The sequence below is a fragment of the Camelus ferus genome, chromosome 9, assembly GCF_009834535.1.
Source record: "Camelus ferus isolate YT-003-E chromosome 9, BCGSAC_Cfer_1.0, whole genome shotgun sequence".
Taxonomy (NCBI): domain Eukaryota; kingdom Metazoa; phylum Chordata; class Mammalia; order Artiodactyla; family Camelidae; genus Camelus; species Camelus ferus.
In genome coordinates this window covers 44600522-44616271 of record NC_045704.1, presented here as the reverse complement: position 1 = coordinate 44616271, position 15750 = coordinate 44600522, and the positions used below count along the sequence as shown (strand labels likewise).

General features: G+C 43.5%; 3 protein-coding genes across 9 annotated transcripts in view; 1 reads left to right on the top strand and 2 right to left on the bottom strand.

Annotated features, from left to right (window-relative positions):
* The window catches only part of PRMT7 (protein arginine methyltransferase 7), a 33415-nt gene extending 27758 nt beyond the window's left edge, over positions 1 to 5657 (bottom strand). For 2 of the 3 annotated variants that reach the window (XM_006180592.3, XM_014555769.2), the window contains exons 1-2: positions 5502 to 5657; positions 2028 to 2206 (exon numbers count right to left, since the gene is read on the bottom strand). In XM_006180592.3, coding sequence (XP_006180654.3) covers positions 2028 to 2206; positions 5502 to 5522 — 200 coding nt within the window. In that variant the 5' untranslated portion in view covers positions 5523 to 5657. Of the gene's footprint in view, positions 1 to 2027; positions 2207 to 3266; positions 3377 to 5501 lie in introns of all 3 variants that reach the window. The other variant, XM_032486604.1, reaches the window with a different exon arrangement.
* On the top strand, positions 5651 to 12406 carry SLC7A6OS (solute carrier family 7 member 6 opposite strand). Its single transcript, XM_014555770.2, has 5 exons — positions 5651 to 5870; positions 5975 to 6253; positions 9381 to 9584; positions 10659 to 10779; positions 11575 to 12406. Exons 1-5 carry the CDS (start codon positions 5676 to 5678, stop codon positions 11703 to 11705), a joined length of 930 nt encoding a protein of 309 aa, XP_014411256.1. The 5' UTR covers positions 5651 to 5675; the 3' UTR covers positions 11706 to 12406.
* The window catches only part of SLC7A6 (solute carrier family 7 member 6), a 36631-nt gene continuing 27131 nt past the window's right edge, over positions 6251 to 15750 (bottom strand). For 4 of the 5 annotated variants that reach the window (XM_032486609.1, XM_032486611.1, XM_006180594.3 and 1 more), the window contains exon 11: positions 12350 to 15565. In XM_032486609.1, coding sequence (XP_032342500.1) covers positions 15471 to 15565 — 95 coding nt within the window. In that variant the 3' untranslated portion in view covers positions 12350 to 15470. Of the gene's footprint in view, positions 6476 to 12349; positions 15566 to 15750 lie in introns of those variants that run through there. The other variant, XR_004322471.1, reaches the window with a different exon arrangement.

Sequence of the window (15750 nt, the reverse complement as noted above, 5' to 3'; positions counted from 1 at the left end):
GATTCCTATAATACATGCAAAGAGATTTTGATCTAGAAGATGAAGCTGGAGTCTGGAAATCTGCACTTGAACTGGTGCTCTAGGCAACTGACACAGTCAGTCCATACTCAACATTCTGAGGAGCACTGCACTAAAAGTATAAAGTTTTTTTAATGGCATACCTGAGTGTTCAGCTGAAATCTTGTCCTTTCTACCTTTCTCCACCTTATAAGAGGCATCTTCACTCCCCATCGTCCCTGTCCCATCACCCACTCACTCCCCACCAACTCCACTGACTTCACTCTCTCTAAGCACCACCAGCTCATTCACATCACTAACATCCAGGATTTCTCTGACCTTGCTGGAAACTCCGTCTTCCTGAAACATTGCCTTCCTTTCTACTCTCTGGCCATTCCCTCCTGGTTTCCTACCTCCTCAGCTATTCCAGGATTCCTTTTTCAGCCCTCTACCTTTCTCATCCCACATCCCCATCTCTGAAAGCCTGCATCTCTTTCAATTCAACTCTAACAACTGCCAACTGTCTCCAGATCCACATTTATCTGCCCACTGGCATTTCTATCTGGATGGCCAAATCTAGGTACCTAATCTCCATCACCTTCCCCTCCCCAACATCACCCATTCCCCCCGTGTTTTCCTCTCAGGAAATATCAGTTCCATCCACCTAGTCACTCTAACCAGAAATCTTGGTGCTTCTTGAATCTTCTCTCTCCTTCCATCATTGCATCCAATGAGTTATCAAAGTCAAACTCCCTCAAAGCTGTCTCCTCCTGTCTCCACCTTCACTGCCTCAGCTTGAGGTTGCAATATCCACCCAAGTGGTTTCTGTTCCCTCCAACCCACTTTCCCCATTATTCTCAGTGAATGTTCTAAAATGCCAACTAATCTTCCCCCCCCATTTAATATCTCAATCATTCAGAAAATAAAGTCCAAAATCTTTAGAAATAAAATAGTATGTTTGAGCCCTTATTCTGTACCAAATATCATGTTTCACTCACTCAACAAACAACCCTAAGAGTATTTATTTCATGGTAAGATGTATATTATCACACTGATGCACATTATTATATTGTATATTACAGCATATATTATCATACTGAGGTTCAGAGAAATTAGGCTGGCCAATGTCAGAGTTAAGAAGTGGCAAATCCTGAACTTACACTCATGTTCCTCTTCCCGCATTTTGTTACCACCAATTACAACCTGAGCCCTGCCTAGCTTTTCAGCATCCTCTCTCACCACTGCCCTACTTTTGAACCACACTCCAGCCACATTGAACTGCTAGCCACTTCCCACACTAGCTCATCGGGAAGTCTGCACATAATCCCTGCTGCTCAGAAAGCAATCTCCCACCCTTTATATTTGCGAAATCACTCAAATATCACCCTCCCAGCCCAAGTGGTTCTTGCTGCTTCCATGAACTTTTGTGCCCATTTCCACTGGACTTTATCTCTTGGTGTCATAGTTTTTTATATGTCTATCTCTTCCATAAACCTGCATGTTTCTTGAGGATGGGAACCCTATCTCCTTCATTCTGGTATTTATGGCCCTAGCACAGTGTTGTATGCACTTAATGATTGTTAAGTAACAGTAACTTACTTACATACTTTTAAACACCCCTCCAAAGGAAAGAAAATGCACATTTTTTTCACCTTTTCCATTAAAAAGAATTTAACCATATGATAAATGTGTCACTGTTGTAGTGACACAAGTAAGTGATTAAATTTCATAAACTCTTCTATTTCCATTATTACTACTGAAACTTGGGTCCTCTTTGCTTGGGTCCCAGAAGGATCCTCTGGGACTCTGGTAAGGCTGCTACATGATACCTGACTCTCCACACAGGCCTGACTTTGCCTAACTCCCACACAAGCCTATCTGGCTGAAAAGACCTGCTGGTGATCAATACCTGCCCTGATCAGAAGCACTGGGTGACAACCTATTCCACACTCAGACTGGACTCCAAGGCATCTGCTTTGAGATAGAGCACCTGACCCAGCTACAGCCAACTGTGGAAAAACCCTCATTACCTTGCAATCTCCTGGTGGTAATCATAGTGCTCATCCTCCTCCAGCCACTCCATGGATCCCGTGGTTGGATTGGCACGCCCGCAGAAGACTTTCATGGTGCCAATCAGCTCCTCAGTTTTAGCATAGAAAAGCAGCCTTGCCCGGCTCACTTCTTGTGGACAAGTCTTATCATCACAAATCTATTCAAATCATAACGCCCAAAAATGTGGAGGAAAAAGAAATTTTAAGACAAGGGGAAGAAAAGAGGGGAAAAAAAATCAAGAAATAGACAAAAATGTCAGTGCCATTGAAAATATTTGTTAATGAGTATTTTAATCTTTCCAGCAAGAGTTACTTGGTTTTGTATTCAGCATTTAACATCAAAAACTATTAAGACAAAGACAAAGAAAAAAACAGAAAAAAAAAAACCAAACAATTATTAAGACAAAAATTCAGAAAGCTATCTAGAAGCTTTAGGAGTCCTCAGTGATTCCAACAGCGTCCAAAGAGCCTCACAGGTACATCTGAGTGCAGCCTTAGGTGAAGGAAGGTGAGAAAGGAAATAAAGCAGAGGAAAGGGCTAAAAGGAAAGGAGAACAAAAAAGAAATTACAGTGATCGTAAAGGAGTGCCATCAATAGTGCCTCAGAATATTAAACACTTGAGGAAAAATACAAAGATACAGCAATCAAACCAACTAGGAAAACCTTCATCCAAACAATAAATCACAGCTATATGCATCATTGAGGATAATCCCAGGAACATAATGTTGAACCAATAAAGAAGCAAATCACAGAATATATATCATTGTATTTATAATTATGCAACATAGGACAATATATTCTTCAGGGATCACACTAAAAAGCGTAGCAAGGAATGGGACAGTGGCTACCTCTCAATAGGGAAGGGAAAACGATGGAATCAACAAGGGTCTTACATGGCACTGCAAAAGTAACAGCATTGATTTTTTTCTAAAACTGGGTGGTGAGAATACAGGTGTTCATGATACTGTCATTCTTTATGCCTCACTACTTTTAACTATGATTACTTATCTACTCAATATTCAATTTTAAAAGCAATTTTTAAAAACCTTCCTTCATCTAAAAACAAATGTGCTTCAAATAAATAAAATGTCACTAGATTCATGTCTCATATGGCCTATTTCCCCGAAGAGATCTATTTCCAAGAGGCAACCCCCACAGCTCAAAGTCTGAAGGTACCTCTCAGCAGACATGGCCTGTCACAGTGCCCTCCCTCTTACCATTCAGAAAACAGCAAGTGTTCCACACTCCCCATCACTTCTTGATTGACACTGATCCATTTTCAGGAAATCTTAGTAAGAATGGCTCCTCCACAGGTCTCTAAACATTCCTAAGGCATTTTATTGGCCAGAGTTACTGATTTTACTTGGAAGTTACCTGAACTAAATAAACAATGAATTCTTATACTAGAGGAAGGAGAACAATCTTTTCTGAAAAGATTCAGGCAGTCATTGGCCTGGTTCAAAGTAGTCAATTTGTCCTTCAGTAAAACTTCTAACTCTACTTCAGCATATCTACTCTCTAATCTAGTGGCTCTCAAGCTTTCTGACAACCCCAGTAAGAAAAATACTTTACCTTGAGATAGGACACACACAAGTACATACAACTTGAAGTTTCACAAAACAATGTTTAGCCTTCCTATGGGCAAGGCCCTCTGATACAGTCTATTTAATTTTTATTTTTTATGCTGGTCATGATCCACTAACTTGATTTCGTAACTTACCAATGGGTTGCAACCTATAGTTTGAAAAGCACTGCTAGAATCAGCTCTGCACAGCTCATACACTAATATTTATTATTAAAGACAGAGTATCTAGAACTACCAGAATCTGTAATGTGCTTTAGAAAACCATGTGCAACAAATGCTACAGTAGAAATGACCACGTCTAACTGAAAGTTCAGGAAAAGTTTAAAATATGGGTAGGATTTAATTGGGCAAGGAGAGGGAGAAAGCACTTCACCAGATGAGAAAGGCTAGACATTCACGCACAGTGAATAAGTCAGTTTAGCTGATGTGAAACTGAACAAGGATTCAAACACGTTGGAGGAGTCCACATTGTGGCGGGTCCCGAAACTCTTATCCTGTGGTCCATGTAGAATCAACCATGAAGTCACTTAAAGGTTAAGAGTATAGTAAAGAACTCTAACCTGTGGAATTCCCTTTTCATCTGTGATGCTGCCAAGGCTGTATCTAGGACCACAATGCCTTTTCAGAACTGTAGAGAAGTCAATGGTTTCACATGAACCTAAATAAATGCTAAAGGACAGAACACTACACATCTATGGATAAATCTTCTCACCTATGATTATGATTTGTTGTCTCCCAGAAGGAACCCACACTCTGGATTCAGGATACACTAACCTCCTCCTCATTCTCCAAAAGCTGTCATTTACCAGCAAGGAATGGAAATCACCATGCCAAGCCCTAATTGCACTACTAACCATATTTCAGAGCAGATGTCTGATTCATTCATTCAAAACTGATTTGGCACCTTCTGTATGTCAGGCACTGTTTTAGGACTGGAAGACTACCATAAATAAGACAGAAGAGGTCCATGTCCTCCAAGAATTTATAGACCATAATGGGAGAAAGAAAGAGTAAATAGAAACAATTCCAGAATACCTGAGAGCAAGAATGGAAACATACAGGGTACTATTAAAGAGAATAACAAAGTTATGGAGAGACTCTTCGGAGAAGACAGCATTTAAATTAAAGCCTGCTTGATAAGCCAGGTTAATGGATGTGGAAGTGTAGTGCTCACATTTCAGGAATCCTTACCCCAACTTTTCCAAGAAAAGGACGTAAGGTGTAACGGACTAAGCGCATAGTGACAAAAGCCTGAGTTACTGAAGCACTCTGAGCAGAAGAAAAGGTGGGAGATTAGGGGTGGACTTCTGCAAATCACACTGTGCTATGTTAGCTTTCGGGTTTTGTTCTAGATGCACTAGGTTAAAACGTTTTAAGCAAAAGACTATCTGCATTGGGTGTACCCTTTTATGGGGCCGCTCTGACCATGGTGGAGTAAACAGACTGGTTTCCAACTACTCAGAACACACTGACTGGGAAACACCATTGAATCAGAGAACCGTGGCCCAGCTGGAGAGCGATAGCTGGAGGTCGGTATGATTGCGATGCGGGTCTCTGTCGCTGAGGGGAGCCGCCAGGTACTCAGTACCCGTGGAGGTGCTCAGACACAGGCCCAGTTAGCAACAATCACCTGACTAGATGGCAGAGCGGGGTACCGCCTGGAACCCCGCTCTCCCGCTAGCCTGGGCGCTCTAAGTCGCCCCATGCAGACTCTAGAAGTCCCTCAAGAGTTCCGAAGAGACGTGTACCCCGGCGTCCGAGTACGTCCATACCAGACCCCTCCACCGAGGCCTTGGGCTGAGGACATGCTGGCTGCACCTGGGCCTCCAACCGCAACCCCACCTTCCCAACCTGCCCAGCGCCTCACCCGTCGTGGGTATCCCTCCATTCACTTCCGCCGCCGCCATCTTGCCGCGGCAGGCACGCAAGAGAGGGACTTCCCTGCGCGCGCTGAGCGTGCCGGGGGCGGGACCCAGAAGCGGAACTGGAAGTTTCTTCCGTCGCATCTCGCGCGTTCCCACAGTGCTCCTCGACAGCCGCTATGGATACTCGCGGGGCCGCTGTGGTCCGCGTGAAGAGAAAGCGCAGCGCGGAGCCCGCTGAGGCGCTCGTCCTCGCTTGTAAACGCCTCCGCTCCAGCGCAGATGAGTCGGGAACCCAGGAGACACCCCTAGAGGGTCTGGAGAGAGCAGCGGAAAACAATGTCTTCCAGTTGGTGGCTACTGTGCGCTCCCAGGTATTGGGCCGGGAGGGAGCCGATGTAAAGGGGATCTTAGGGCGCAGCTGGAGTGCAGTCTTATCCTTGACCCCCTTCACGAACCCCTGGTTCTCCTCTCCCAGGAGGAGCCCGTCCAGCCGCTTGTGCGGGCTGCTCTGCGCCCGTCCCTGGGCAGCCAGCAACGTATCCGCCATAATCTCCGCGCGTCGGCTCGGGAGTTCCAGCAGGAGGGTCGCTACAGGGTGGTTTCCAGCCGCCGATCCTCGGGGATTCCTTCTGGCGGCTTGGAGTCCGAGGACGCACCGAGAAACCCAGAGGCTGCCGTGGATGCAGGCTTCCAGCTATTGGACCTGGTACACGAGGAAGGAGACCCAGAGCCCGCCGCCGCGGTCTCCTACAAAGTGAGTACACGCCCTGAGTCGAGCGCTGGGCTTCTCCGGACAGATAGTGCGCAAAGTCTGCACAGAGTTAGAGAGGATTGACATGGCTTCGCTTTACAGATGGATGATTCATCCAGCTTGATAATCTCGTTTTACAGGTTAGGTTATCCACTCAAGTACTTACTCAGCGCCTGCTGTATGCCAGACATTGTTCTTAAGTTCTGTGGCTACAGCAGTGAGGACCTAACATTCAGAGAAGAGAAACATTAAATTCAATGCCAGATGGTGATAGGGGATGTAAGGGGGAGGGGGAGTTAAAGCTTTCAGTGTCACTTTCACTTGAGTGAAAGTTCGAAGGAGGTGAGTGGCAGAGCACTAGGGGTATCCTGGGGAGAAGGATTCCAGACCAAGGACATGTAAGTGCAGAAGCCCTGAAGCCCAGTTTGGTGTTTTCTAGGTCAGTGTGCCTGGAGCCCAATGAGATGGGGGGGATAGTAAGGAATTTGGGAAGAAGATGCTTGTTAGACACTTTCAAGTAGGTACACACTGCCTTTCACCCTGAGATGAAATCACTCGGGGTTTTGAGCAAGGTAAAGATAAAGGAGATGGAAAAACTCATTAAAGGGAGTTTAAAGCACTAGTCCTGAGTAGCATACCAAATTTGAGGCAGATTTAGGACTAGAATGCAAGTCTTCTCACATTTAATTCATTGTTACTTAGTTACATTTAGTAAGTTTTTTACCTCACTTCCAAAAAACAAAGTAAGATGAAATAGAAAATTCTCAACCTAAAATATGCTCCATCTTGATAAACATTTTTCAGATGTTACTGCTTCTAATAGTTTTTGAAGTTTAAAAAAATGAAATTTTTATTCAAAATATATCAAGCAAAAAATATCTAATCATGGTGCTAGTATACCTGGACAATAATTTGGGCATGATGTCCATAGCCACCTCTTTTACCAAAACTAATTACAGACTGCTTCATGAGTTACACATTTTTAAAGTAACCAGTGTTCAGTAGAATCAACTCAATTAAATAACTCAATAATTCATACAAGAAAAACTAGTAGATAAGCTAGAAAGGATATAAGGACAAATTTTCCCAACAATGCAATACAAACTGCAAACGCATCAAAAATGTTTATACAGATTAATTATAAAAAACAAATTTTAGCTGAAAGCAAACTTGAGGTTTTATGTCTACTAGGCTCTCAGGAAAAAGGTTGTTGATAGCACTGCTGGCAAGGCTATGATGAAAATTGTACATGATTGTAGTGCTTAAAATTGATGGAAGCCTTTGGGAAAACAGCAGGGCTTTATAGTAATATTAGGAACCCTAAAAATAGATTGAGGCCTATTTTTAAACTTTTGTTGTTTGGACTCTAAAGCCATCCAGAAATCTAAAGAAACTTTAAAATTAGAGAGAGCGTTTTTATGCCACATTATATTGAGCTTCTTAAGTTGACATCTAAGTTTTTAAACAAAGTACTATTTGATAAGAAACCTGAAAAATTACAATGGAAAAGTTCAGTTCATCTTATGCAGTAATCTCACCCCCAGGATTTATCCTATGGAAATAATTAAACAGAAGCAAACAGCTACGGTATTAAGAAAAGCTACTGCCGATTTACTAAGTTTTTAAGATTTACCTGTCAAATAGTGTGCTAGGTACTTGTTATATTTTCTATTACTTTTAGCTCATTTTATCCTCATAAAAACCCTATGAGGTAGGTACTTTTATCCCCATTTTTTAAATACAAGAAATAACACATTCATTGCAGTGTTGTATATGGTGGCTAAAAATTATGTCTGAGAAATTGACACGTACAACTGTTTGGACCATTAAATTGATAACCATGAAGACTGGCATGATGGGAAAATACATATGTTTAACAGTAGAAAATGCTATATGTAGCATAGTTGAAAATATAGGTAAGCATGCACATAGACTTAAAAACAGTTTTTCTTTTATGAAAATTATATGTTCATTATAGGAGATTTGAAAAAATACAGCAAAATAAAAAATAAAGGGGGAAAAAAGTACCCATATTACCCCCATCCCAAAGATAACTGGAATTAGATTGGTTTATTTCCTTCTGAGTGTAAAATTCTATGTCTAGTGTTTTTCTGTATTGCTAGTCTTTTTAAATATTTTAATGGCTGAATAATTTTTTGAAATGAGTGTTGGGGGCTTATGAGTTGGAGCCAGAACTTTTCTTGTAAACAGCTTTGAAGTTGGTCAGGAGTCTTCGCAAAAACTGACATCTCTAGTTCCTTTTGACTTTGGAGCAAGGAATTAATTCCCTTAGCCTGTGAGTAATGAGAACATTTGGTCTTTTATTTGCCTTGACCATTAGACACCCCTCCTACATATGAATGGTGTCTGATTTGAGCTGCACAGCTTCCCAGTGATGAACCTGTCAAGAGGAGTAACTTGTAGCATGTCCCTCTGGTTTCCACATTGGCCTGTGCTACCCTGGTTAATACAGCCTCTTGCCATTGGAGTAAATCACACCTGGGCAAGTTCTATTCTGGAGCAATACATCTCAAACTTTTGTACCAGAAAAAGGATTATAGGGAAGTTCACTCCTGGTTTGTGATGAAAGCAGGATGTCAGTGTCGGCAAGCCAGGTGGTAGGTGATGGCTGGCAGTAGTCACCAAGGTCCAGGAATCACCCTTTGGCCTCTATAGGAGGCCACACACAATGCAGACCTGTTTGGGGGTCAACTATAAAGGTGCTGCTGTAGGCCTGTGGATTCCCGAGGGGAGAACATCATACCAAAGGAACTCAGAAAAGACCTGCAGAAGCAGAGCTGGGATACTCTGGGAGACTCTTCCCCCAGTCCTCAAGCCAGTTTTCTCATGTGCTCTCTTGTGTCAGCCAAGCACCAAAGAGCAGGAAACTATCTTGTAGGCTCCCATTGTAAAAGAATACTATACTTAGTATTCTTAGTACTACACTTAGTTTTATAGACTTGATTTTTTAAATTTCATAGCTGAGAAGAGACTAGTAGGCCATGGAGTTAAGAATCTTGGATTCAACATAGAGAACTATAGGGAGGTTCCCTTCACCCAGCTTAGGTTCATTCTCTTGGAACACCCATGTTTTAGGTTATGCATATATCATCTTCTCTTCTCTTTACAGACATGTGACCCAGATGTGATCCTCTGCAATTCTGTAGAGTTGATCCGTGAGCGGTTAACTATATCTGAAGAAGGAGCAGTAGTCGGGCACCAGGAGGAACAGAAGGACGACTATGTGTATGACATTTACTATTTGGACAAGGCCACTCCAGGATGGATTGAGAATATCCTCTCCGTGCAGCCTTACAGCCAGGAGTGGGAGTTGGTAAGGAGGCCCATGAGAAAAGGGGGCATGAGGCAGCCTAAATTCATTTTATACAGTTGGCCCTCTGTATCTGCAGCTTCCATGGGCTCCACATCTGCAGATTCAACAAACCACAGGTGGAAAATATCTGGGGGGGGATTCCAGAAAGTTCCAAAAAGCAAAAATTGAATATGCTGCACACTGGCAACTATTTACATAGTATTTACATGGTATTAGATACTACACATAATCTAGAGATGATTTAAAGTATGGGATACCTGTGATATGCATAGCTTATATGCAGATACTGAGCCATTTTGTGTAAGGGACTTGAGCATCTGCAGATTTTGGTATCCTCAGGGGGGTCCTGGAGTCATGGAATCAGTCTCCCATGGATATTGAAGGATACTGTATGTACCTACCCTCAGGAAGGAAAAATGTACGAGGGCAACATGAATGAGAACAAAAGTTTGGTATTTTTTTTTAATTGTATCTTAAAAGGTGGAAAACCTTGAATTAAGATAGCTAACACCCTGACGTTATTCTTAAATTCTAAAATGATTAATGAGAAAAGTTAAGGTGGTACCTGTCATACTCTTATTGAGAGAGAAGCATCTATCCCACACCTGCACTATAAGCATGGTCTTACAGTCAGGTACCCACCTGGGGCCATTGCATGGCCCCCCTCCTGCCTTTCTGCATCCTTCACACTTAGGTTTTGGTTCCAACCTTTGGTATCCCCTGTAATCCATGTAATCCCTCTCCTACCTGGCTGCCCTTCAGAAGTTTGAAGATCACTGTCATCACCTGCTCAGAGCTATGTCTCCTCCCCACCCTGGTGTGTTCCCTTCTGGTGGAGTTCAAACTATCCGGTCAGGAATGTGATTCCTGGAGCTGGACTCTCAGAGTAAGGCTATTATGTCCCTCTCATAGCCTAAGGTTACTATAGCCTCTAGCAAACTTAACTCCTAGGTTTTCACTTTTTCACACAGCACCCTTAAATGCCATCTCTCCAAATCAGTCTGTTAATAGCTTCCCCCAGAGCATAACCTTAGAGGTTTTGACTTATACTCATGTTTATATTGAGATGTGCAGGTGAATGATGACCAGCAACCAGAGGACATTTATGAAGATGAAGATGATGAGAACAGTGAGAATAACTGGCGGAATGAGTATCCAGAGGAGGAGAACAGTGACGAAGATGAAGATTCCAGAGGTAGGTAGCAGCCCTGGATGGGGAGGGACTGGTGGGATCTAGGACTGAGGTGTGAGCACAGTTGACAGGTATAGCTTTACTGGCTTTCCTTCTCTACCATTTGAGCTTCACCATCTCAAACACAAACTGTTGCAGCTGTAGGAGATACAAGGACCACTGTTTCCAGGGGGGCTGCTGGAGGTATAATGTCAGTCAGACCTGGGTTCAAATCCTTTGTTCTGTTATTGCCTAGCAATTATCCCTTTCCCTTATGCTTTGAATAAAGTGTTGTAGAGATTTGCCAGTAGGAGTAGACCCAGCGTTTTCACAGATCTAGGAATTGCTGCATTTACAGGTGTTTTAAGAAAGGTACAACACAAACATGGTATCAGGGAGAAAAGGAAGGATGCTCTGGCATCACAGTTCCTATAATATCTTGGTGTTTGATAATGGAGCAACAGTTAATCAGACTATGAAATATTCTATTGGGGAAATGCTATAATACGTTAAAAGGAAAAAGGCAAGGTACAGAATTATACTTACAATACAACTGTTACAACCAAAAAAAATCCTGTACTTAGGGGAGAAATGACAAAACCCTCCAATGTTAAAAAACTTAGTGTACACAGTAGGAATTTTATTGCTTTTTTAAAAAAAATGTTCTATATTCTGAATTTTATTTATTGAGCAAGTATTTTATAATAATAGGGACCAAAAAAACCAAAAACAAAAACAGGCTTTTGGGAAGGGAAAAGGCTCTTGTGGTCATCTAGAAAACCATACAATTAAGGGCCTATTCCTGTTATCTCATTCTAGGCTCTGATGAATACAGCAGCCTCAGTGAAGAAGAAAGAGACCACAGTAGACCACAGATATGGAGCAAATACCCTCTGGATGTGCAGAAGGAGTTTGGCTATGACAGCCCCCATGACCTGAATTCAGACTGATGATCCTGTGATATCCATGAGGTTCTACCACAAGCCCCTGAGGGTTTTGTGAGTGCAGTGTCAGCCACCCTAGTAACATCCTCTCAGGTTCCCTAGTTTAACATGTGGAAGGAAAAAGCATACCCAAAAGCACTGTTCCACCATGGTGAAAACTTGCGCTAAAGGAGTGCATCTTTTCTACTAACTGTAGGGCCCCTTTGTTTTGATCAAAAGTGACTCTACAGTTGGGGATGGGGAGTGGAGGGAATGCTGTGAAAATGCAGCTCACTCACCCAAGCATTTTCCTGGCATTCCCATTCTCCTACCGGTAAGTGGAAGAGCTCCCCATTTTATCAGCACAGAGCCTTGGCTTTCCCAGGCCATGTGCTTCTAGTAAGAGCCTATTTCTTTTGGTAGAGGGAATGCAGAAGGGTTACAGTGGGTCCCTTGTAGCAGCACAGACTGAATGGTAATGGCCATTAAGAAAGGAAATAGAATCTGCTGCCTTTAAAATCTGAGTATCTTACATGTTTTCCTACTACCCTTCCTCTGCACCTCCCTGCTCCTTCTTCCCACTGCCGGGGGGTGGGAGGTGGTTAGTAAGTTTCAGACACTAAAGACTTAAGGCGACTGAGGAAAAGCAAAGCACATTCTAAACTTGGCTGTCCATTGAGAAATGTTTATTCACAGTACTCACCAAAAATAAACTGTCATCAATGGGATCAGTTTTGTTACCAGCACTGGTATCTCTTATAAGCAAACTGTCTCTACCCCTTTCCAAAGCACAAAAGCTTAACGCTGACTGAGTTGGTATTTATTCTACAGTGACGAATATGTTCTGTATCTGCACTGTGCAGTAGTAGCCATTTAGCCACATACGGCTTTTGAGCACTTTGATTGGTACAACTGAGGAAGTGAATTTAAATTTTAACTTAAATAGCTACATATGGCTAGTAGCTACCATATTGGACAGTGCGGGTCTTGGAAAACAATACACAGAATGTTTGATGCAAGTGTGCCCTCTTGCCCTGTAGCAGACTTGCTATCACGTGGGAAAGTCAATTACTCAGGGAGCTGTCTTCCTGCAAATTCTAAGATTTCATAAGTATCTCTATTCTTCTATACTACCTCCACCTATTTCACATTGTACTCTTTGTACATCTTTACCTATATATTCCTATCTATGTGGGTTGATAAATCTCCCAAAGTGATTAAATTCTGTGTGTATGTATACTCAGGCCTATTACTGCAGTTATAAAACCAGCAGACTTGGTTTCCCATCCGAACTATCCACAAAGGTGCAATTCAGTGCTGCAAGTAACAGGTGACAACTTACATGCCTATTACTGGTCATCTCAGTCTCCTGTAGGCATAGAAATGAAGGGTTGGAAACCATTCTGCCATTATAATGTGCTCACTGCTATTTATGTACTCGTTAAGGTTTGCCAGCATGAAAGGTCTGACAGCTTCACAAACTGTACCCACTGCAAAGGGGATTAACTCACCAGGAGAAGGATTCAAGGAGACGAACAACAAAGACCTGGAGGAAACTAATTCCACTACAAAGCTCGAGTGCTGGCTTCCCTCCCTTAGAAGGGTTCCCAGGAGAAGTCTGTATGCAGCATAGAGGGGAAGAATGCAGTTACCGTCCAGTAATGAGGAGGAGGACACGGCTCACTAAGCAAGTACTAGGGCACCTGGGGTGCGAGGTCCCTTGCTTCCCCCAAGAGTCACTGGGAGGCAGCAAGTTCCTGAGATTAGCGGTCATTTACTTCAAGGTGGAAAGCCAGAGCCTGGGTCAGGGATCCTCGAGGCAAGCACACTCTGCTTGAAGGATTAGCTCCAGAGGATTCCTGGGATAGGTGCCAGCTTGGCTCAGACAGGAGTCATGTTTACATAGTCTGGGCAAATCAGCCTTTCCATAAGACTCCCTGTTGTCAGGCAAATCCCCAACCCATGACAGCAGGAATGTATCCCATGTTCTCACAGATGCATTTCCTGAACCAAAGGCAACTGAGCATGCTCCCCTAAATTGCATTTATTGAATAAGTATAACCAAGGTTACTCCCATGTCTGCAGTTGGGTCCAGTTTGGTGAAGAATGGTCAGAAAGGTAGATTGCCTCATAGTTCTTGTCTTTACCATTGATCAGTTTTAAAACCTAAGGACAGTAAGTCCACAGGGCATGCCAAGCCAGCAAGTTCTTCTGGGTCCAGGATGACCGTGTCTGGGAGCATCACAGGACAGTTGTCCAATCCAGTACAGCCATGCCGCCCACGAAGGAACATCCACTAGGCCAAACCTACTGCTCTGGCCCAACTTGGGTGCTCAAGCACAGCCTGAGCACCAGAATTAGCTGCTTCTGATCACAGTCTGCTGAAGAGCCTGATGGAGGCTGGAGTAGCCTTATTCCCAAAGTCTTCACTGATCTCCACAGAGAGAAAACAGAAGTCCCCACAGGTACCAAGCTCTTCCTGAGACTGCAGCCCCACCACACCTCAGCCAAGGGGAGGCAGGCAGGAGAGAAGTACATTGTCCCAGTGATCCACACCAAGGTGGCTCAGAGTGTAAACAAAGCCTGGTGTCAGGGACAGAAGAGGAGGAGGAGGATGCAGCCTGGTGTGAGGTTTTCAGAAAAAAGTGACCACTTCTAGCACCAAGGTGGGCTTGCGTGGGTCTGCACAGCAGCCCCTCACACTGGCCCTTACAGAAAGGAACAAGCTACTTGTTGGCTTGGGTCCAGGAGAAGTTCTCTAAGTCATTGACAGCTGAAAGAATTCAAGTGATTCACCCGAATTCCAGAAGTTTATGCCCTCTTATTAAAGTTCATACCATAAACCTGGAGGTTTGTTTTTTGTCACTAGAACAAAGACCTAAGGTCTCAAGTAAAATAATTATCCTTAAAGTAGCAGTATTACCAGACTTCTGACTCAGATTTGTTGTCATTGCTGAACTTGAGCCAGGTGCTTGTAACATGTGGCCTGTCTACACACTAAAGTGTAGTTGGCACATGAGTAAGAAATCTTTCGGTACATGAGTGAAAAAGTCTTTAAAGTTCACCACTGCCCGTGAGACTCAACAGGAGATTGTGCTAAAACTGAGCCAAAGATCTGTGGTCAGAGTCTGGCTTGCCACCACATAGACACCTCTAAGGGCAGAGGGATTCAGTTTGGGGTACTTGGAGTTTTTATACAGTCAGTCTGTTGCATCCTGTAGATGAATGAACACCAATGATTTGCTAGAATTGGTGTTCCAGATAAATTAATATCAATAAATAATGGAATACAACCTCTCCCCAGGGAAAGATTTTAGCTAGAGCTTTTCAGGCTCTATAGTCAGGTGCTTCAACCTGGCCAGAGGAAAACTTCCCATAAAGCAGCCCCTTTGTAGAGACTCCTGATTCAAACAAATAACAGAATCAAAAACCACCAGCCACAGCTACTAACCTAGCACTCTTTTCCTCCAATGCAGCACCAAGTAAGTGTAAGGGCTGCACCTACTCACCAGGAACAAAACTAAACAATCATTTCCCTGCTACCCAAGCCCTCTCCCATCACCATCTGAAGTCCCCACCTTCAGACTGGCCCCAGACCCTGAGACTCCTCCCATAGCTTACCGACAAGAGACCACCTGAGAAGGCCATCAGCCCTGAGCCCCCTTCCATAATGTGGGCCAGCAGCCCCCTTTAGCACAAGAGGGTTGGGCCTACAGTCTTTTCATCTGGACTTTGGTAGCTGTGGCCACAGGTAGCAGCCTTCCAGGCCTCAGGGGATGTCACATCTGGCCTCTACTCAGTTTTCCTTTCAACCTTTCTCTCTTCAGCTACATCTAGCTCAGTCAGGACGCAAAAGCAAAGCTTCTGGGTGACTTTGGTGATAGCAGCTAAATGAAAATAGAAAACAGAATTTAGCACACTGACATTTAGCTACAGCCCCAATCTGAACACTACAAGGCTGATTAAAAGCACGTGGCTCCCTCCCCACCTGTCCCTTGGTTACCCTGTGCCAGGCTTTGCCCCTCACCCACAACAAACTTCATTGTCCTTTCCCATGCCCAACCAGAGTCCA

What these genes read in the sequence shown, in the direction of transcription:
- SLC7A6OS (XM_014555770.2), top strand. Translation starts at nt 5,676, where the DNA reads ATGGATACTCGCGGGGCCGCTGTGGTCCGCGTGAAGAGAAAGCGCAGC. An exon ending in TGGCTACTGTGCGCTCCCAG is followed by an intron (nt 5,871 to 5,974) that starts GTATTGGGCCGG and finishes CTCCTCTCCCAG; the next exon opens with GAGGAGCCCGTCCAGCCGCT. An exon ending in ACAGCCAGGAGTGGGAGTTG is followed by an intron (nt 9,585 to 10,658) that starts GTAAGGAGGCCC and finishes TGAGATGTGCAG; the next exon opens with GTGAATGATGACCAGCAACC.